This window comes from Leptodactylus fuscus, chromosome 1 (genome assembly GCF_031893055.1).
Source record: "Leptodactylus fuscus isolate aLepFus1 chromosome 1, aLepFus1.hap2, whole genome shotgun sequence".
Taxonomy (NCBI): Eukaryota; Metazoa; Chordata; class Amphibia; order Anura; family Leptodactylidae; genus Leptodactylus; species Leptodactylus fuscus.
Window position 1 is genome coordinate 20,594,677 of NC_134265.1, and position 23,125 is coordinate 20,617,801.

A 23,125-nucleotide genomic window follows, 5' to 3' on the forward strand; every position below is an offset into this window, starting at 1 on the left:
CTCAAAATCAACACATGCTTTTGGAGCTGTCATCGTGTTCATGCGCTGCAAGAGGTCCTACCCTCACCCACTTTGTAGTATTGGTCTTGTCACATGTCGCCATACCCTTACTAATATAGTGGAAGAGTCACTGCCTCCCTCAGGATCAGTACACTCCTCTGCTGCTGGTGTGACTATTTCTATCATTTGCCTTGGGGGCCACAATGCAAAATCTGTTCTCATCATTTATGATACTGGTGTCTCTCAATTGCCAGAGAGGCCTTCAGCCCCCTTAAACACCATGGTGTGGGTATGTCTGCTACCTAATCCCCAGAATCTCCCTTACCTGCTTTATGCCACTGACCCTGCCCTGGAGTAAACCATGTTACAGGTCACTGTCTGACACAAGTTCAGCATACTCCTCCTCTGCTGCTGTGATCAGTCCTATCATCTGATTTCCTAATATTTTGACCTTACCTGCTTTATGCCACTGACCCTGCCCTGGGGTAAAACCATATTACAGGTCACTGTCTGACACAAGTTCAGCATACTCCTCCTCTGCTGCTGTGATAAGTCCTATCATCTGATTTCTTAATATTTTGACCTTACCTGCTTTATGCCACTGACCCTGCCCTGGAGTAAACCATATTACAGGTCACTGTCTGACACAAGTTCAGCATACTCCTCCTCTGCTGCTGTGATCACTCCTATCATCTGATTTCCTAATATTTTGACATTACCTGCTTTATGCCACTGACCTTGCCCTGGGGTAAAACCATATTACAGGTCACTGTCTGATACAAGTTCAGCATACTCCTCCTCTGTTGCTGTGATCAATCCTATCATCTGATTTCCTAATATTTTGACCATACCTGCTTTATTCCACTGATCCTGCCTTGGACAGTCAATATAGCAAAAATACAATGAAAGAAGTGGTCAGGTCACTGTCTTTTACTTGTTCAGCCCACTCCTCCTCTGCTGCTGTGACCAGTCTTATTACATTGTATTCTGTCTTTACCTTCTTTATGCCCCAGACCCTGCCCTAGAGAGCCATTGTAGTTATTATACACTGAAAGATGTGATCAGGTCACTGTCTCTCCCATATTCAGCCCCACTCCTCCTCTGCTGCTGTGACCAGTCTTATTACATTGTATTCTGTCTTTACTTGCTTTATGCCCCAGACCCTGCCCTAGAGAGCCAATGTAGTAATTATACAATGAAAGATGTGGTCAGGTCACTGTCTCTCCCATGATCAGCCCACTCCTCCTCTGCTGCTGTGACCAGTCTTATTACATTGTATTCTGTCTTTACCTTCTTTATGCCCCAGACCCTGCCCTAGAGAGCCATTGTAGTTATTATACACTGAAAGATGTGGTCAGGTCACTGTCTCTCCCATGATCAGCCCACTCCTCCTCCGCTGCAGTGACCAGTCCTGTCATCTGATTACCTGTGTCCCATCCTGCTTTATGACACTGACCCTCCTATACCGAGCCATATTCTCAATTATACAGTCACACAAGTGGCGAGGTCACTGCCTCCCTACAGATCAGCACACTCCTCTCCTTCTGCTTTGCTTATTTCAACAAATGTCTACTCTTTGCTGTATGTTATTTATCTGGTCTCATTGCATGGGTTAATCGTATAAAGCCTAAACCGCCTTGCACGAGAACAGATAAATACGTTGATCGATGAGTGAAGCCAGATGACCATCTGCCGCTTGTGTGACAACCCTGGAAATCTGCCTTATTAGAGGTTTGTTTAGAGTCCTGAAGGTGCAAAGTATTCGAAACGCTTTCTGTATCCTGGCATCAACGTGTCAACAAATCCGAGTCCTTGACAGAGCCAGATGCTGTTTGCTGTGAAGCCTGATGAAAAGTAAACTTCGTTTATGGCTTTCCAGGTTGAGCATTAATCTTGTAAATTGTCAGCTCAGGGCCCTCGCTTATGAAAAAAGAGATTTTCTTGCATCATTTAAGGTGTAAGGTGACTTAAGTGGCTGCTCTATTTCAGGTACAGTGCCACCTGTGTCCTTGGGTTGTGTGCGGTACTGCAAGTCAGCTCTGTAGAAGTGAATGGGGATGAGCTGCAATACTACACACAACCTGTGGACAGGTGTGGCGCTGTTGTAGAAGACAGCAGCCATGTTTGTCTAATCCTGGACAACCCATTTAGTGTTTGACCATGGTATAAAAGCAAATCTCTGTAGGTCTGTCCTCTACACCATTCACCCCAAACTTGGCACCTAGGTAAATAGGGTGTCCGGGAACATTTTTGGATAGGCCCCAATCTTTCCCAGCTGAGGTTGATGCAACAATGTAAAGGGCAGGACAGTTTTGATTGTTTTAATAGTTCCTAGGTATATATGTTCATGTCTGTGCATTACAAGGATATCCCTGTCACCCGCCCTGTCGCCCAGCAGCGGGCTGATCCACACGCCATGGGGCGTGCTTAGCGCCCAGGTTACAATAACTCACTCAACAATGATCACACGCTTCATTTCCTAGTGCAATATTATGGTTGGAAGAAAACCATGTTGACATTTTGATGGTTTTTATGGCAATGAATTTATGAGCGCATTGTTTCCTGCTCGGTATATTACCGCCACATGCAGGCTGCGAGGTGTACAGACTGAGAGATGTACTGTAATACTCTATCTATGGGGTCATCCCATACCTCTCTGTGCCTCTGGTTACATACATGCAACGGTGTCAAACCATCCCGTGTTCAACCAGAGGTCATAGTATATTATTGTAATACATTGCTGTAACATATGGCGGCACAAAGTACTCACAGATCCATAGGGTGACACTATGTGCTGTAATACAGCCTCCTTATATATACCTCTACTCTGTGCACAAGACATAAAGGGGCCCATACACTTTACATAAATTGGACTGATACATTGTAGCAAACTAGTAGAGAGATCTGTGCAGCTGCTGTTGATGTGTCCAGTCTAGACAATGCTCTGTGAGCTGAACAGCCTGGACTCTTCACTGATACATTGTTACAAACTAGCAGATAGATCTGTGCATCTGCTGCTGATGTAGAAACCATTGTATTCAGTCCAGTCAATGCTCTGTGAGCTCAACAGAATTGAACTGCAGACTGGTACATTGTAACAAATTAGCAGCTGCTGTTGATGTATCCAGTCTAGACGATGCTCTGTGAGCTGAACAGCCTGGACTCTTCACTGATACATTGTTGCAACCTAGCAGAGAGATTTGTGCAGCGGCTGCTGGTATGCTTAGCTCACAGAGCATTGTCTATACTACATACATCAGCAGCAGCTAAACATGAATCAGTTTCGAAGCCAAGGCTGTTGAGCTCACAGAGCATTGTCTAGACTGGATACATCAACAGCATGTGCACAAATCTCTCTGCTAATTTGTTACAATGTATCAGTCTGGAGTCCAGGCTGTTGAGCTCACAGAGCATTGTCTAGACTGGATACATTAACAGCATGTACACAAATCTCCCTGCTAATTTGTTACAATGTATCAGTCTGGAGTCCAGGCTGCTGAGCTCACAGAGCATTGTCTAGACTGTATACAGTTATCTCCACTTCTCCGCTGTGAGCAGGACTAGCTGTGTACAGGGTTACTGTGACATCAGACCTGTTAGCTCGATCCAGAAAAAAAATGTAGCATGCAATAGAGCGTGGATCACTGACAGTACATGGCTGAAGAAGTCTGCTGTCTGAATAGGCTTGGTCAGCGGTCACAGACTATGGACATGCTGCTGAATGTTGCAGTGGTCAAAATCATCCAAAACGTGAAGTTGTCGCAGCATCACCCAGGCAGGGTCCACCAATGTCTTCTACATTGTAAAGGTTAACATTCACAGGACAAACCCGCAGCAATGACTGACATGCTGCGGGATGGAAATTTAGTGTCGGTCACTTTGCACTGCAGGCAGAATATGGGTGAGATTTGGAGAAATGTGCGCTCTACAATATAGATATGGCAGGTATGGCCTCTTGTTCCCTATAGAATTTAGAATTAAAGGGTGGACAAGGAAGGGGCTGAGGATGTCAGTGGTGCCTATGAGGAGCAGGGGTGCATGCATGTACATAGCACAGCCCCTGATAACCTGGCTGTCTGATCTCATAGGGGTCAATGACCTCACCATCGGGCCCCCTGCATGTCCAGCATTCCACAGAAGCGAGCACGTAGACACTCTGCTCTCCCAGGTGGCAGATCTCCGCGCTGCTATTTCTTGTTCCAAATCACAAAGCAAACAAAGTGCTCGGCCTGTGATGTTTAATCCGATCTCCCAACGTGAAGGCAATAACTATGAGAGTAAACACAAATCTGTAACGTGCCCAAGTCCATCCAGAGGTAGCAATAAACATGTCAGTGATACATTATAAGGCTGCGTATGATGGGGACAAAACTATCTAAGTGTTCCAGCTCCAGTAGATGTCATGCCCTGCTAGGGTCTGTCTGATGGGGAGCGGGCTATCCCCTTTATGTATTGGCCAGGTTACAGAGGGACGGGCTTCATTTAATATCCTTGGGGTCTCCAGTAATGAAAGGGTCAATATGAACATCCCTTCATGTCTAGGTAAAAATGGGCAATGACAATATCCTTGATGTTGTAAGACCAGGAAGGTTAATATCAGTATCCCAGGTGGTCTAGGGCAGAATTGGTTAATGTCTACAGCCTTGGTGGCTCATTCCAGCAAGGGGTTAAGGTCTGTACCCTGGGTGGTCTAGGGCAGTTAGAGGGTTAATGTAAGGATTCCTGGGTTAGGGAGGACGATATTCCTAGTAGTCTAGTATACAGAAGTAATCAATGCCAAAATTGATGGTGTTCTAGGACTAGAAAAGGTTAATGTTATGATCCCTGGTGGTCTAGGGCAATAGGAGATATCAGCAGTCCTGATAGTCTTAGGCCGTAACATAAGGTTTGTATCCCTGGTGGTCTAGGGCAATGGGAGATATAAGCAGTCCTGATAGTCTTAGGTAGTGACATAAGGTTTGTATCCCTGGTGGTCTAGGGTAATAGGAGATATATAAGGTTTGTATCCCTGGTGGTCGATGGTAATAGGAGATATATAAGGTTTGTATCCCTGGTGGTCGATGGTAATAGGAGATATATAAGGTTTGTATCCCTGGTGGTCTAGGGTAATAGGAGATATATAAGGTTTGTATCCCTGGTGGTCGATGGTAATAGGAGATATATAAGGTTTGTATCCCTGGTGGTCTAGGGCAATAGGAGATATATAAGGTTTATATCCCTGGTGGTCTAGGGCAATTGGAGATATAAGCAGTCCTGATAGTCTTAGGCAATAACATAAGGTTTGTATCCCTGGCGGTCTAGGGTAATAGGAGATACATAAGGTTTGTATCCCTAGTGGTCTAGGGCAACAGGAAATATCAGCAGTCCTGATAGTCTTAGGCAGTAACATAAGGTTTGTATCCCTGGTGGTCTAGGGCAATAGGAGATACCTAAGGTTTGTATCCCTGGTGGTCTAGGGCAGTACAGGTTTAATATCTTCAATTCCGGTGATCAACACAGGGTTTAATATCCACAATCCTAGTTGTCTAGGGCAGAAAATTGGTTAATAATAGTCCCCCTGAGTTGGTAAATATCAGGGATTGGGGCTGGGGTCAGTTTTGGGGTGGAGATGGATAAACAGTAACTGATTCTGACTTCAAAATAAAAGGATTATTTATTCTACGATATATTCTAGAGTTCTACATACCTCACGGACAAAGGGAAGGTTAGGCCTAGTGAACAGTTTATACATTTCCAGGAGGAATAACAGAGGGATGATGGAGTTGGAGCAGGAGGGAGCCAAGTTGTGGAATAATGTCGGAGACTCCACAGCCCTGCTTTGTAGGGGGACAGACCTCGTGAACACCTAGTTGACATTTTATACTATTTCCAGGAGGAATAACAGAGGATGTAACCATTTAGAGTCTACGGTTCCAGCAGGATACATTATACATTATTACGGATTAGGATGTGATACGTCACCATGGGGCATGTTGGGACAGTCTACTCACCTAGACATGGCCGTCCCCAACCTGCTCTGTGTTCATTATAAACCTTCACGGAAAGCCAAGTGACCATGTCAGACGATGTGTCTTCAAGAAGCCGACATGGCTAAATAAAGTGTTCCCTGGGCACATTCCTGCCATTTTTTCCCCCCAACTTGCCTGGAACTTGAAAACCTTGCAGACAATAGTCTATACTGTTATTTACTAACATATCTATTTACTGCAGGGGCAATGGCCATGGAGAAACCGCCTCTTTATGGTGACTGGCCCAGATTGTAAATATTTTTATATGTCCCTTAGGAGATGGCTCGTGGAGGCGAGGAGACAAGCACGACCTTGAGGCGAAGCAAGCGTACTCATCCCTGCAAACAGTTACTCTACTCAGGACAGTAAAACCCGAGTTTGAGAAGTTTTCCATCGAGGTGAAAAGTTCTGTTCAAAAGCTGGGGCTGACCGAAGACGATTACGTAAGTAGTTGGTGACCGGCCGAACGCTTTAGCTGTCTGTAAACAACCTCATAATTTAATCAAAGGTGGCAAAATGCTCTGTTCTGCCCCGCGCCCGCAGGAGACCCGCGAGAGAAAATAAAAAATACAAGAAAATAATTGTCAGCTATCCCATAGGTGACGCTTTGTCCTGCTTCCAGTTTCGAGATGCAGCAGAGCTGAGTTGGTCACACGGTGTTTTGAATGTCTCGTCTTTTAGAGATTCTGCTTGTTGTTTACATGGAGGTTTACCTGTACTGATACATTGTAGCAAACTGTCAGGAGAGGAAAAGAGATTTGTGCTTATGACCTACCCACAATATTCCATTGGTGGGGGTGCAACACCCAGACCCCTCACTGATCACATGATCGGCTGCCTCCTGACACTGGATGCTAATGCCATGTCGGGTTGGAAGTAGTTCTACTCTAGAGATGGGTGAACCACTTTGTCACGAGCCGGGTCCGATCCGAATGTCGTTTTGTTTTTTGGAGCCACTAAAATGGACCTCCACCTATTATACTTTGGGGTCTGAAGAGACCCGGGAATATATTACAGGGGCTCTATCACTAGATTTTCGTGCTGCTAATTGTTAGTAGAAAGACCCCCCCCGTTTTTGTTAATTACTGTGGAAAACAATATACAAATCGGGTCCAGGGTGCACGGTGGGCATTCCGTGCACCTCCTAGCGTCATACCTTCCGCCTCCAAGCCCTCCTCCTCCTGCTTATTCACCGCTTCCATTGTCGGCGGTTTCTATTGAACTTAGGCGCATGCGCAGTAGCGCTCCCTCCGGCGCGCTACTGCGCATGCTCCAGTGCCAGCTCGCAATGTTCTGCACGGGAAAATGGTGCTGGAGCATACGCAGTAGCGCTACTGCGCACGCGCGTGATTTCAATAGAAACCGCTCCAGCGCCATTTTCCCATAGAGGACATTGAAAGCCGGAGGGAGCGCTACTGTGCATGCGCATGACTTCAATAGAAACTGCCGAGAATGGAGGCGGTGAATAAGCAGGAGGTGGAGGGCTTGGAGGCAGCGGTGGGCGTCCAGAAGGTGTGACGGAAGTGGGTGCATGGAACGCCCACTGTGCACCCTGGAGCTGATTTGCATATCGTTTTCCACGGTAATTAACAAAAACGGGGTCTTTCTACTAATGATTAGCAGCACCTGAATAGCCTAAAAACACGTGACAGGGCCCCTTTAATGCCACTTCCGGTTCTATCCAAACTTGTACAACCTGAAACGAATCAGGAACCCGAGCTACCTGCACCCGAAAAACATCTTGGGAAGTTTGGCCATCTCTACTCTGCTTCTATTCAAGAAAGTCATAGTTGCAGTAGCCTGACACCACCACTATACAGTGGACCGGGTGGTGTGGTGCTGCCTAAATTATAAAGTCAATAGTATAGGGACAACTTCATGGTGGGGTCCAACTACCAGTTCCAAAAACTGGGCTTCAGTTCTGTCCTGATGGAGTGACAGTCGAACAATGGCCTTGATGCACCACTTATTTTCTATGGCATAGCCCGGCCCTGTACTCTGCCATCTCCCACACTCCCATAGAGAATGAATGGAAGGACAGGGCACCTACTTGGCCACTGCCCCATTACGGTGCGAGAACGGGAGCCCCATTATCAGTAATAGGTTAGGGTCCCTATCCTGTTGACTATATAACATGGTCCAACCCCTTTAAATAGTGATATCTTTCTACCCCCGTCGTAGCTGGTTCCTTAGGATGTGGTTTTTTAGCTTTTTCTCTCTAGACTCTGAAACTTTTTTTATTTCGAGAACTGCAGGACATCCAGATAAAAGATGTTCATGGAAATCCTTCCGAGCCGCCTGCTGCTCCTGATAAGACGTTCTATCACGCGCCATTGGGAGGCCTCAAAATAGACAATTTGTCCCTGACTTTTCTATGGAAAGAATGCTATCTAGTTGCACATATTGTTGTATTGAAAGACAAACATGGGCCGAATCCAGCGTAATCTAGTTCCATTGAAAAGCCATAAAATATGTCAGCGGTTTGACTCTGAGCAGAGTTTATTAGGTACAATTTGCATTTCTCATCAGAGAGTAAGCAGCTCGGTAAGAGACCTATTTATATTCCTCATAAATATCTGACGACGTCTTCCCAAACAGTCTAAAAAGAGACGTTTTATGGAAGGGAAAGGCCTCGGACAACACTGCCGACCATCACCTGGAGAACACTGGGAGGTCCACGTTGGCTTTCCTGTTGACTCTTTGTATATCATAGACAATCCTTTGCTTATCTCCGCTATCATCTCCATATAAACATGAGCTTCATTCCAAGACGTTCATTAGCACGAGAACCTAATAAAAAGTTCATTATAATTTCCTACTTCCTTTATTTGTAAACCCGTCACAATTCAGAATCCGTCCGGCTATTTATAAATGGTTGGAGCTGTTTACCTCCTAAATCCACCGCACGCAAGAAGAGTATATAGAATTGTGTAATACCAAGGCCTGGCGACCACTTGGCTTCCCGTGTAGGTGGCCACTTTTTGGTGGACAGGATTGTCTCACCACTTGGCTTCCCGTGTAGGTGGCCACTTTTTGGTGGACAGGATTGTCTCACCACTTGGCTTCCCGTGTAGGTGGCCACTTTTTGGTGGAAAGGATTGCCTCACCATGCTAGATGGGTTTTCTATCCTCGAAATAGGAAGTGGGAATGGAGTGTAGACTTCCTGGCCAGTAGGTAGAGGCATAGCTTGAACCTCTCGGAGAAGATTGCCTGTTTGGTAGAGGCATGACTTGATCCTCCTGGAGGAAATTGGTTATTGGTTAGAGTCTTAAATTGAATCTACTGGAGGAGATTGGGTAGAGGAATATCTTGAACCTCCTGAAGGGTATTGGCCATTGGGTAGAGACATAGCTAGAACCAGCTGGAGGAGATTGGGCAGTAAGTAAAGGCTTGGCTTGAACCTCTCCGAGAAGATTGACTAGTGAGCAAAGACATAGCTTTTATCTGGAGAGCATTGACCATTGGTGGTGGTGACAGGAATGACAGACTTGCCTCCCCATGCTATACAGACTTTCTAGGCTAGAAAAATTTATATAGGGATCCTTAAAGATCCTTCTTTGAAATTGGAGGGTTATTGTTGACTTTTTTCATCTTTGGATCCATGCTGAAACTTTTGAGAAGATAAAATAATTCAAGTAGAATGGCAACTGAGCAGAGACATAAATGGGATTGGGTAGACCATCGGGTATAACTTGAGGAAATTGACCATTGGGTAAAGGCTTAGGTTAAATCTCCTGAAGGATGTTGGCTAGTGGGTAGAGCCATAGATTAAGTGATTACCCAAAGGATAAAGATATAGCTTGAACCTCCTGAAGGAGATTGGCCAGTGGGCAAAGACGTAACTTTTATCTTCTGGGAAGTACTGACCATTGGGTAGAGACATAGCTTGAACCTCTCGGAGAAGATTGCCTGTTCGGTAGAGGCATGACTTGATCCTCCTGGAGGAAATTGGTTATTGGTTAGAGTCTTAAATTGAATCTACTGGAGGAGATTGGGTAGAGGAATATCTTGAACCTCCTGAAGGGTATTGGCCATTGGGTAGAGACATAGCTAGAACCAGCTGGAGGAGATTGGGAAGTAAGTAAAGGCTTGGCTTGAACCTCTCCGAGAAGATTGACTAGTGGGGGCATAGCTTTTATCTGGAGAGCATTGACCATTGGGTAGTGGTGGTGACAGGAATGACAGACTTCCCTCCCCATGCTATACAGACTTTCTAGGCTAGAAAAATTTATATAGGGATCCTTAAAGATCCTCCTTTGAAAGTTGAGGGTTATTGTTGACTCTTTTTCATCTTTGGATCCATGCTGAAACTTTTGAGAAGATAAAATAATTCAAGTAGAATGGCAACTGAGCAGAGACATAAATGGGATTGGGTAGACCATCGGGTATAACTTGAGGATATTGACCATTGGGTAAAGGCTTAGGTTAAACCTCCTGAAGGATGTTGGCTAGTGGGTAGAGCCATAGATTAAGTGATTACCCAATGGATAAAGATATAGCTTGAACCTCCTGAAGGAGATTGGCCAGTGGGCAATGACGTAACTTTTATCTTCTGGGAAGTACTGACCATTGGGTAGAGACATAGCTTGAACCTCCAGGACGAAGGTGACCAGAGGGTAGACACTTGAAAAACATGGAGGAGAAACTTGAACTTGACAGAGGAGATTGACTTTTGGGTAGACTCGTAGCTTGAACTTCCTAAAGGGGTTTTGTCAGTGGGTAGAGACATAGCTTGAAGCTCCCAGAGGAGATGGCCCAGTGGGTACCTCCTGGTCTTTCTTTACCATGGTGCCCTCAGTCATGACATGCTATATATAGTGCTGTTGAGAGGTATTAGGCATCGGGCACCAGATCTGAGGTATCTGCAACCCTTGTATTCCATCGGCACAATATTAACTTGCCTAGATGATATGTTTAGATTCTATGGAAAGGTCAGAAGTTCACAATAGCTTGGACATGTACAATATCTATGTATATATGTATACAAAGCTATCTCGTGTATAAAGATTATAAATCAGATTAATACATACGCTACGTTTTTACCGACAAGTGCACTACAGGCCCATACATGAGATCCTGATATCCTCCATCAAGTGTCAGCACCACGGACAGTGACTATAATGTAGTGGTCTATCCCTGCACCACGGCTTAAGTCGACCTCCCTGCAATACTCAAAACTACAAAGACTTTGTAGAAGAATGTGCCCACTATATAGTGTACCTGTGTCCTCCAAGGTGACACCTTCAATGTAAGGATAAAGTGCACAAAAATAGCTGTACAAGGCACATCCAAAATTAGATTCAACCCAGTCATACTGTGTAGAAGACAATGTCTAAACCTCAGCACCGAGTAGGGGTGACTATCAGGGTGCTCACTTTTTAGACCTGTGGCCACTATGTTTTGCCATTTTGTTTCTCTCCTTTGAGTTAAGGTCACACAAATCATATAATTTCCTAGATATGGATATGCCATACATGTGCAATAGATACTGATTCCACCTCTGAGATTCTCCAGAACTGAGGTCCCTCGACCAAACACACGTTCCTCCTGTTGTGCATGGACAGCCATCTCCATTCATTTCTATTGGTTTTTTAACAAGGGTGACATTTGTTCCTGGTGGTGGGTGCCAAGAAGGTGCCAACAAGTCACTTGTCCTTGTCCGGGTTGTTTAGATATAGTTCTAGGTCAGCGGAGTATGAAGGAAAACTCAGCTACAACTGCAGTGGGCATCATCATTGGGTATTATACGGCCCATATGGGAATACTGTAGGAATTCAGGTTACGTAGCCCCAAATAAGTCAGGACAGCATCCAGCACCACGTTCAGATGTGAAGGAGAAGCTTGTCCTATGTGCAAATAATGTTATTGTCCCTTTGGATTGTAGTTTGTGCCATGTCATTTATCAGAAATCCTTCTTCTAGTTACACAATCCAGACTCCGAGAGGCGCGTCCAGCTATTGTGTGAGGAGGACACGGGGCAAGGGACACAAGAAGCTTGCACGCTAGGGATGAAGAGCGTAGATTGTTTAGTTCAGTGCAGTTGCCAGCTTCACTCCCCTCACTGCGCCCCCACAAATGCCAGTGACAGTGGCATGAAAATACCCAAATGTTGGAGATCATTGGCCCCTTGACAATCAAACTCCTCGCTGTCCATGCCAAGGAGGACGTCAAGGGACTGCAGCCCCATGTTGAAGGGTTCTTCAAGCCTGGTGTATCTGAAAGGACAGTGAAAGTAAAACAAAGTGCCCTTGGTCTTCAGTATAGGAAAGGATTCTTTGTAGTAAAAGCAGTCAGGGCGTTACAGGAGGGAACAATGCAAAAGTAATGAGATAGGTGAAAGTTTACCAGGATAGACGAACCTCACGAGATTCATTAGTGTTTCACTTCGGAACAAAATTATTCAGTCCAAATCATATCGACAGAGGGTTGAGTGGTTGGGATCGGGAAAGATCGGATCCCGATTGGCGATGGAGCAAATTTTACGACCGGGATCGGCTGGAAAATGATCAAAAATCGGATTTTGAGATTTCAAGATCGGCTCAACCCCACTGTACATATAATATACAATTAGGGTTGAGCAATTGGGATCGGGAAAGATCGGATCCCGATCGGCTGCAAAATGATCGGAAATCAGATTTTAAAATCGATCCTGAAATCTCAAGATCGGCTCGCCCCGACCCAAAGGGAGGTGCAGAAAATTAATAAATAATGATACCTTGTCCCTGGTAGTGTCCAGGATCCTCTTTAGTCCTCTTCCGGCCTCCTGCATGACATTATTGGCCATGGGGGGTTGCTGAGGCCCGTAATTGGGGTAATAGTTTCATGGCACTTCAATGCGTGACATGACGTTAGCATGAGGCCAAAGTCCCCCAGGGACCGATGATGTCGGCAAAGATGAGCATCAATGTTATCATGTTTCCTCACCTCCTCCTGGGCCTTCATTTATACTGAGACCCCTGAACATAATAGTGATTTGTGGATTGTGATCCCTGAAATTTTGGGGGGTTTTGAAAAATTTGAAGCAGTTTGCTCATTCCTACTCTTGGCCTATCACACGCTTTCAACTCTGCTACATCTATGCAGAGCCTCATACGTGCTGTCTGATCAAAGACGTCACAACGGATTCCACATGTAGTTGTCCTCAAAAGTCCTTTTCTCCTAGGAATATAGTGAACATAGGAGGCGTATGCCGAGCCTTGAAATGTTGCATCAGGCGGCACAAGGAGCACGACGTCGAGCTTTGGCCTCCGAACAACATTCCTTTATGTGAAAATAATTCCAGATAGCGGCTAAATCTCCCAGTGTTTCGCTAGTAAATTCTAGATTCAGCCGCTTTCTATAGAATAATTCCCGACATTTCCTTCATAGAGATTTTCTGCAGTGCGGACTGACCTCGGGTTTCACTCTTGTTAATGCCACCTCTGTTCTTGGTACGGCAAGAATTCCCAAAATGCTGTTTTTATTTCTTGGATCTTTTTCCTTTCTGTCCTGGAGATATGGCCATTTGTATTATGAAGGGCAACCAAATTCTGTCCCAAATTAACCCATAGAAGCTATATATGTCTTGAAGTAAAAGGGGAAGGGTCTCTACTTTGGACAACTCCTTGCTCTCCCAACAATAAGGTGATGAGGCTTCATCCGGAGGCCGGGGCCCCAAGTGATCAGCTATAATCTGTGCATGAATCTGTCAGTTAGTGTGATATTTCCCTGCAGCACCCCCAAAGGCGAAATGAAGTATTGCACAGTTCTGATTTAAATCATTGGATTGACAGTGTAATACATAGATGGGGGGAGTACTTTTTCTAAAATTTGCTTTAGGGATGTTCCAGGTGGGGAAGAGGACATATCATGGGGGGAGTTCACCTCATACACCATAATGTGGCCCCACATACTATAGTACCCCTAGGTCCCACACTATATATAGTGCCCCCCTAGGTCCTACACAATATAGGATGCCCCAGGTAGCACACAGTTTAGTCCCCAAAGGTCCACACAAGATAGGACCTTCCAGGTCCCACACAGTATAGTCCCCAAAGTTCCCACACAATATAGTCCCCACCATGTCTCACACATTACAATGCCCCTGATCTTAGACAATCCAGTCCTCTCCTCCCAGGCCTATTTATATGGAGCACTCAAGGACCCCCGCCGGACGTTAGACCCCTAGATATCAGACACTTATCCCCTATTCTGAAGATGGGGAATACATTTTATAGTGCATTCCCATCCTATTTTTACATCCTTTTAGGAGATCCATTTAATGATGGTATCCTTTATTTTATAGGACACAAAATCGTAGTTTTGTGCCCAATTTTTTTAAAAAATAATTAAAAACGGAACCTACGTCAATAGGTTTTCTTCTGTCGGCATTCATTTACATCCATTTTTATCATCCCATGACCGCTGCAGCCAATCACTGGTCTACACAAGTGGAGCACATCCAAAAAAAACTGAGAATCTGAAGCTATTTATTGCATAGGAACTGCGTAATACTTCATACTTAATTTAAGGGGATTGACACAAGAACCCAACATATATACCCATCAGATAGATAGGTTAGGGTCTCCTGAATCAAACGCTTGTGAATCGCTGCCTTCGTTTTCAAGTAAATTCAGTTCTGCTACATTTGTATCCCGGTGCTGAGTCCTTTATGTTGATAGGTGCGACTGGTACTTCTGACGCACTTTTATAACATTTTGTACTTTTGGGGTGTCCCTTTAATACCTGTACTTGGGGGGGTCAATGTAATAGTAACGCGCTCTTACCTCACGGCGAGGCCTCGCTCTGCTAATTAATCAGATTGGTTTCCAGTTTCGTTGCGTCTCACTTAAACAGACCCACCCCATAGACCAAAGTTTGTTTAACGTGTTTTCATTCTGCACGTCCAACTCCATTAAATCCCGCTCTGTGTCATCCCAGTACGTTCCATTCCTCAGATAGCATGCCTGAAATGCAGGATGCCGGGAATGAATTAAAACGGCCACCAGGGATCGCCAGAGAAACCACAAAAACCAAATGAAATGAAAAGCATAATAACGCCTTCATCTTTCGGAATTTCTGACAAGGAGAAAAAAAAAAAAGATCATTCTTGCGAGAGGCGGACGCGTCGTCATGGGTATGCAGCACCACGCGCCGGACAAGGGAAGCCGAGAAGCTAACGAAACAAAGTCATTATGCAAAGCGAGAAAGTAACATAGACGATTATTATGTGAGGTTAGCAAAGCAAACCACATGACATACAAACCAGTTTGTCTTAGGTTTAGCGGTGCGCGATACACTTCCAGTCACTGCTTTTTTATTCATTGGCTTCTGTGGAAGGGGAAGGTTCTTAAAGGGACACCAAAAAGTTCAAAAATATCCACACGATTTTTTCATGGTTTCTTCTTCCTTACGCCGAGGCTCCTATTGCAAATCAGAAATGGTAAAAATCAAAGAAACAAGTTATCTATAGGTGCGTTTCCTTGAAGGCAGCCATATTGTTTCCACCCTCCTTTAAGTGGCTGTGGATATAAACAGGAAGTTTAACAAAGAAGGTGGAACTAAAGGTGGTCATGGCTCATCCAATATTCATCTAATATGTCCCGGTATCATTAGGTGACAAACATTTATAGTACACATCATCACCTCAACTATATATAGAGTTGCCCACAACTTACGACTTCAAGGGATCGTCCACTTTTCTTAGAAAGGTTTTAAGTGAGCGGATCAAAGTGTCTTAGTGCTGGGAATGAACTGAGGCCGTGTGGTGTGAAGTGTTTTTCTTCCCTGCAGCGCCACCAAAGAGGAAATTAGGCATTACACAACATTCATTCACATCAATGGGCTGTCTATGTGATCCAGAACAGAACAGGTCCTCTCTAGTAACCCATGTCCACTCCAAGGGACCATTCACAGTGAGTTTTTTGGGGAGGATTTTAACGCTGAAAATCCGCATGGAAAAAAAAAGCCTCCCCTTGACTTCAATGGGTTCCTTTTGCAGCTAGCAGATGCGGATTCCACACCAAATTCAGCGCCATTTTCCTCCGTGTGAATACAGCCTAAGGGCACATGGAGTAAACCCGCGTGTATTTTTACAAAATACACGTGTAAAAATACACGTGTAAAAATAAGACTCCCATTGACTTCGATGGCATTTTTTACACGTGTAAAAAAACACGTCAAAATAAACATCAAAATACCCGTGTAAAATGTCATTGAAGTCAATGGGAGTCTTATTTTTGCACATGCATTTTGCCAAAATACACACGAGTTTACTCCGTGTGAAGGGGCCCTAAGGGAGCCTTCACACGGAGTAAACGCTCGTGTATTTTTGCAAAATACACATGTAAAAATACGACTCCCATTGACCTCAATGATATTTTTAACACGTGTAAAAATACACCTGTAAAATGTAATTGAAGTCAATGGGAGTCTTATTTTTGCACATGCATTTTGCAAAAATACACACGCGTTTACTCCGTGTGAAGGCTCCCTTAGGGGTGCTTTGCACAGAGGTTTTTGATGCTGAATTTCTCTACTTGACAAAAACTTACTCTGAATTTGAAGTGAAGTTTGAAGAAGAGTGCCGCTGTAAATCGCCTCTATTGGGCATGGCCAAATTTGAAATTCCTTATGCAAATTTCGAGAAATTCTATGTTAAATTCCAGGGTGAACAATTATCTACTGCCTACCATAGAAATGAATCGGAAGGTGATTCTAGGCGGAATTTTGGGCAGATTCTACTTCAAATACAGCATCGAATTCCAACTTGTGATGGAGTTGACACTCCATGCACACGGGCAAATACAGTCCAGAAAATATGGACCATATATTTAGCGCACTTCCCAAAGTGAACTTGGTCTGGAGACCTTACATCATAGTGATCATAGGAATCCTGGACCAAATTCAGTTTGGGAAATGCATGCATGGTCTGGATTTTCCAGGATGTACTTACTCATGTACATGGATACATGAATTAAAGCACACCATCCCTTTAAAGTTTCTGGACCCAATTTCAAAAATTTGCCCATTTATAGTACCCTCCAGACTCCAAGACCCAGGCAGGACTGCAACCAGTGAGCCTCCTGTAGTCACATCCCTCAGCGTCCCCACTGTTGGACTGGTGGCCATTTGTTTTCCCTGTAATACACAGTATAAGGGGTTCCACATGAGCGAGGTGACTGGTGCCTGCCTGCTGTGCTTGTTTGGTACCGGCAGCGACTTCTTATTGGGCAGTCTGAAGCAGACCGTAATGAATAGTTACTATGGGACACTCGGGTTGTCCCCGGAATTTCCCATTAATTCCTATTCCTGGTGCTTGTTCTCATTATGTCAGGGACATTAAGCAGCGCTCGGTTACACTGTACTTTCTTTATATTCGCCGGTGCCAGTCTGCATGACAGAGACTTGGCCGATTATGCCGCAGTTTCATCCATTTCTTACAATCTGCTTGTTTAACATTCGGAAACACTTTGCAAGGAAAATGACCTGTCAGAGAGGAATGAGAAGCCAACACTATACAGATCTTCACCAACTTGTAACAAATCCTCAGCGGGGAGATGGCATCCAGCATGCGTTTCATAAGCGCAGTCATCTCCGAATACTGTCCTCCTCATCCCAAATCTGTCTTCTCCTGTTGCTTCTCCATTATTATGCCCCCTGTATGGGAAACGTTGCGTTTGTTCCCATAAAGTCTGCATAGCATGCCCTGTATAGATAGCAGGACCCTCCTGTCTCCGGCCATACACTTCAGATACGAACCTACAGAAGTCCAGACATTTCTATGGGCCCATATGCACAGCCGTAGTTTTTGCGGCTGTGTGTCCCAAAATATGGGGCTCATATGAATGAACACGTCAGTGAAAACCACGCATGACACCCGTATACCAATCTGTGTTGTTTCCACTGACCCACACGATCGTATGCATGACGCCTTACAACAAGACACTTTCTTTTTTATATTATGGCGCCCCCCTTGGGGCGGAATATTGAAGTGACAGAACTGAGGGCCAAAGCAGAGATTATGGGTCCCATTTTCCTTCGTTCAGGGGCCAAAACAACATTTGGGGGCTTCATTTTACGGTCATTAACGCTGGGTTTCTGCTGTATAGTAAAGGGTTAAAAAGTTGGCTTGCATGCTTTTATTAGGTGACAGATCAGGGGCATTTTCCTTTGACTATGGCTCCTTCCTTTCTGTAGTATATTATCCACATTTAGTCATGTGATGGGCCCATTCATTGTATACAGCCGATGGGGCTACGTTTGTTTCATCTTTCTGGGTATTAGATGGTTTAGGAAACATGGCTGAACCCATGGGTGGGTGATAATGTACCACCATAGCTAGAGTACGCTTGAGCTGGGCTAAAACATAGGCCTAATATATCCAAAGCTGGCTGTTGCCCATACCAACCAATCAGAGCTCAGCTTTCAAGTGTTCAGAGCCGTTTAAGAAATGAAAGCTGAGCTCTGATTGGTTGCTTGGGGGCAACAGACAGTTTTGAGGCCTAACTCTTTGATGGCTGTGTCTTACTATTAGGCCTCAGTTTTTAAAACTTTTGGGGACACATTTATTAATAATTTAGGCCACTTTTGTGATGTAAAAAAGTTACAGAGCGATAAAAAAAAATAAATTCAGTGTTTTTATGCCACCTTTTCTACTTTCTTGAAAGGGGCCCTGGTGTGGATTGGGCCATATACATTGACGCCATTTTACCCACATATATAATGCATGAACTCTACTAGCTATAAACTGGCATGGCTGATATGCGACTAGAGATGAGCGAACACTGTTCGGATCAGCCGTTCCGAACAGCACGCTCCCATAGAAATGAATGGAAGCACCGGGCACGGCGACCGGCCGCCGGCAAAGTGTACATGCCAGGTGCTTTCATTCATTTCTATGGGAGCGTGCTGTTCGGAACGGCTGATCCGAACAGTGTTCGCTCATCTCTACATGCGACTCGATGGAGGCCATGATATATGAGGAAGCATGTATGTCGTGCTCTGCTGCCTCAGGAGATATGAAGACTTGTGTTAAAAACACGAGTCTGCCTAAATTTTGAGATCCTGTACCAAGACTAGATATTGAACATGGCCACAACACAGAGTATGGCGCTGTCTCCATTCCAAAGCATTGGCCATGGAAGCTGAGTGATGGATATTCTGGTTATTGGCATCTTTCTGATCTGATATCAAAGGATAGCTCATCAATATCATAGAGATGGCCTACTTAGACATTCTGGGACTCTGCTCCAATACCCAAATGGTCAATTTTCCCCCTGGATTTCTGACAGTTGCCGTTTTTCCATGACTCCTACTAAAGTACAGCAGACGAGCCGAGTCACGGTGACCTATGCAGCGGCCATTACCATGCGATCAGCCTCGGTTCACCGAGACAGGATGAATAAGTGGCCGCTATTGTACTTGCTTCATCTGCAACAGAATTGAGGGTATTTTTTCCACTCGGCCAGAGAATAATTTGTCCCGATGAATAGGCCCATTCATTAGTTAAAGTGCTGCACTAATTGTGTTGGAAAGTACAAAAGCGGAGCACAAGCGGGCGAGAGAAAGCGGCGCCATGGTAACTCTGTAGTGATAAAAATTATTTCAGCCAGAAAAACCAAATCACAAAAGTTTAAGCAAGATTCAGTGACCCAAGTGTGCTGGGCGGCAGGAGGGAAAATGTTAACACCAGGCACGACTTTCAAGTGTCCCCGTCATTTCCTTACTAATGGGCACGACTACTGTGAAGCCTCGGGGTTCTGCCATATTTCTACGCATACTTTAAAGACCATTTTCCGTCTTAAACTGAAGCTTTTTGGCTTAACGGAGATGAGTGAATGATGCATGAAATTATAATAGAGGATTTTTTCTACAAAAACAGCGCCACTCTTATCCGTAGGCTGTGTCGGGTATTGCAACTCAGTCCCATTTACGTTTATGCTAGAGTTCAAAATATAGCCAGTGCACAAAGGTGGTACCATGTTTGTTCCATTTGGTAATCTGGTATGTCTGTCTGCACGGAGTTTCCTCTTCGTCTGAGGCCCCAACATTGCAGAAACGTTGCTTTTTTAGTTGTTGCAGATTTTGCTGCGGTTTTTTGAGCCAAAGCCAAGAATTGCTATAGAAGAATGGAAAACATTTAGGAGGTTTTTATACGTCTACCTTCTGCTCAATCCAATCCTGGCTTTGGCTCAAAAACTGCTGCAAAATCTGCAACAAAAAAGCTGCGTTTCTGCAACGTGGGAGCTCAGACTAAAAGCTGCAGTTTGTCCTCCACAGCTGCGCTTCTTACTGTACCAAAGAACAATACAGTCGAGGGAATTTAGTATTCTGTCCTGACCAGTTTTCTAATATAGATGAGTGCAGATGAGGCACATGGACCATTTTGCACCCAAGTTGCGCCCCCTTTTTTTAAGAAAGTGTGTAGATCAAGACGATCACACGAAGAACCAGAAAGTAATGTCTTCTCAGGAGCCAACTGTTGTAGAACATGCCGGATATAATCTTAAACCCATAGATGAGGGGCATTTTCGGCATGCGCCCTTTTTTTGGGTCCAAACATGTACGCCTTGTTCTTTCTGTTTCCTGTTCACCACTTTTTATGAAAAAGGGGCAGCCTTGCGGTGAGCAGTTTTACCATACCCAGTACTGCACCCACCACCGATTACCTTCATGCCCTCTGGCATTTGGGGTTTGGTTACACTCCACGTTACAGTCACATATCCATCTTGCAAAGTGCTTATCAATTTGGGGGGGGGGGGATCCGGGCCAGGAACAGACACTGCGAAAGGCCGTAGTGACATTGTCCATAGAAGCGAAAGTCCTCTGCTATACAATGAAGACTTTTAACCCCGTGTTCTGCATTATAGCATTTCTACGTCAAGTGTCAGGATATCTTGCTTTTTGACACGTGAATAAACAATGGAGCCGTCCTCGCACATTTACTGCGAAAAGATATTCATTAAAGGCATGTGAGCGGGCTGCATGTAATTACAGGGATCCCACCGGAAAAAGCTCTGGCTTCAGTTTAGACTGAACTAGTAGTGATTATCATTGTGCGATCAAACAATCTGCCCAGAAGGATCACAGAGGAACAGCTTGGGATGATTAAGGAGCTGTGCTATAAAGGAAATGCAAAGTCTTTTATCTCCTCCCTCCCCCTTGTGCCCTTTTAGAGGGGAAATATCAAACTATAGCATGTCATTTTGATAAAAAGTGTCATTTTTGCACTGGTGGGTGATTTAAAAAAAATCTTTGTCTTTTTATTGCATGTGGACGTTTGTATCCAGTCTAGACAATGCTCTGTGAGCTCAATAGACTGGTCTCCAAACTGATACATTGTGTGTGATCACTTTGGGAGAGGTTTGTGCAGCTCAACACATCAGCAGCAGCAGCACAGATCTCTCTACTAGTTTGCTACAATGTATCAGTCTGGAGTCCAGGCTGTTGAGCTCACAGAGCACTGTCTACGCTGGATGCAGCAGCTGCACAGACCTCTCTACTAGTTTGCTACAATGTATCACTTTGAAGTCCAGGCTGTTTAGCTCACAGAGTATTGCTCTGTAGATACTGATATAACTATAGGGGTCACAGTGGCCCAGAAGCCAGGGGGTCCACAGGTCACCCTCACCACACTTGGGTTTGATCTCCTTTCTAATTTCCTTGGACGGTTGGCACTTTGTGCGTGACAAATTTATTCTCCCTGCCCTCTGGTGCACTGGGGTGAGAAGATATATGATACACAGACTTCCACTGTCAGAAAGGCGGAAATTAACTCTTTGATGACAAAAATAGCAGTTGGTCAGCAGCGAATAGTCGAAAAGGGGTTATGTGGGGAAGGTTGTGGCACAAAAGGGGGCACGACTACTATGTGGGGGACACTGACTGGGAATGGGAATGATGGGAAGTTTGTGTGCACAGACATGTCGTGAACATTATGGTGGTCTGGGCTGGATAGAGAAGAAAAGGAAAATGTACAATTGTAACGTACAGTAGTTGATGGTTGTGAAAAATTTGCACAGAGGGCTGAGCTTGAGCACCACCGGCCCGAGAGACTTTATGACCCTGTCTGTAGGGTGGTTCAGATCGTCTATACCAGGGGTAGGGGAACCTTGGCTCTCCAGCTGTTGCAAAACTACAACTCCCAGCATGCATGCTTGCTCTGCTGGTTTTGGAACTCCCATGGAAGTGAATGGAGCATGTTGGGAATTGCCGTTTCACAGCAGCTGGAGAGCTGCAAAGGGCAATAAGGCCATCCTGAGCTCCCCTCATCTTTTAAGAGCACATGTATACACCTATAGACTGCAAATCCTATATAAAAGCTTGCACAGTACATTTTGAGATGTAGACATTAAGTTCTAGCTCATGCCCTCCATTTCTATCTGTAGCCCATGCAGAACTGTAATAAGTAATGTCTTAGGTTCTGTTCCCATCAAATGTTCATAGTTATTGCATTGGGCAGACGTAGGCCGAGAATCATGGTCTGGTGCTAGTAAGCATCCATCTCTTGGTGTTTCCCACGATGTTAGAATGTCATTAACCTTGTATCCCCATGAAGTGGCTGCTATGTTCTCTAGGACATGTCTGGTTTTACTAGGTGGAGCAGAAACTGCCGGCCTGTTCATGGGAAAATGCTACGATGCAAAAACGATGTGGTCATGAATTAGAAGTAGTGCAGCCCCATGTAAAGTAGTGATGAGATATTACTAGTATCTGTCATTTCTTTATGATCTCTGGGACCCCAGGATCCTGAAAATGATCCTTTGCACAGTGCTGATCCTGGGTTGTCAGTGGAATAAATCAGAGCTGTGGTTCCCCTGCACAATGAGTGGAGGAAAAGACTGTCAATGGGGCTGCACTACTGAATCAGCATTGCAGCATCTTCATTGTTCTTCAATGGTACAATGAGAACTAATGATACAATGAGGACTAATGATACAATGAGGACTGTACAATGATACAATGAGGACTAATGATACAATGAGGACTAATGATACAATGAGGACTGTACAATGATACAATGAGGACTAATGATACAATGAGGACTAATGATACAACGAGGACTAATAATACAATGAGGACTGTACAATGATACATGAGGACTAATGATACAATGAGGACTGTACAATGATACATG

General features: G+C 44.6%; 1 protein-coding gene across 2 annotated transcripts in view; it reads left to right on the top strand.

The window, feature by feature from the left end:
* The window catches only part of NPR3 (natriuretic peptide receptor 3), a 62,041-nt gene that overhangs the window by 20,157 nt on the left and 18,759 nt on the right, over window positions 1-23,125 (top strand). For both annotated transcript variants that reach the window (XM_075268075.1, XM_075268083.1), the window contains exon 3: window positions 6,285-6,451. In XM_075268075.1, the coding sequence (XP_075124176.1) occupies window positions 6,285-6,451 (167 nt within the window). The remainder of the gene's footprint in view (window positions 1-6,284; window positions 6,452-23,125) is intronic.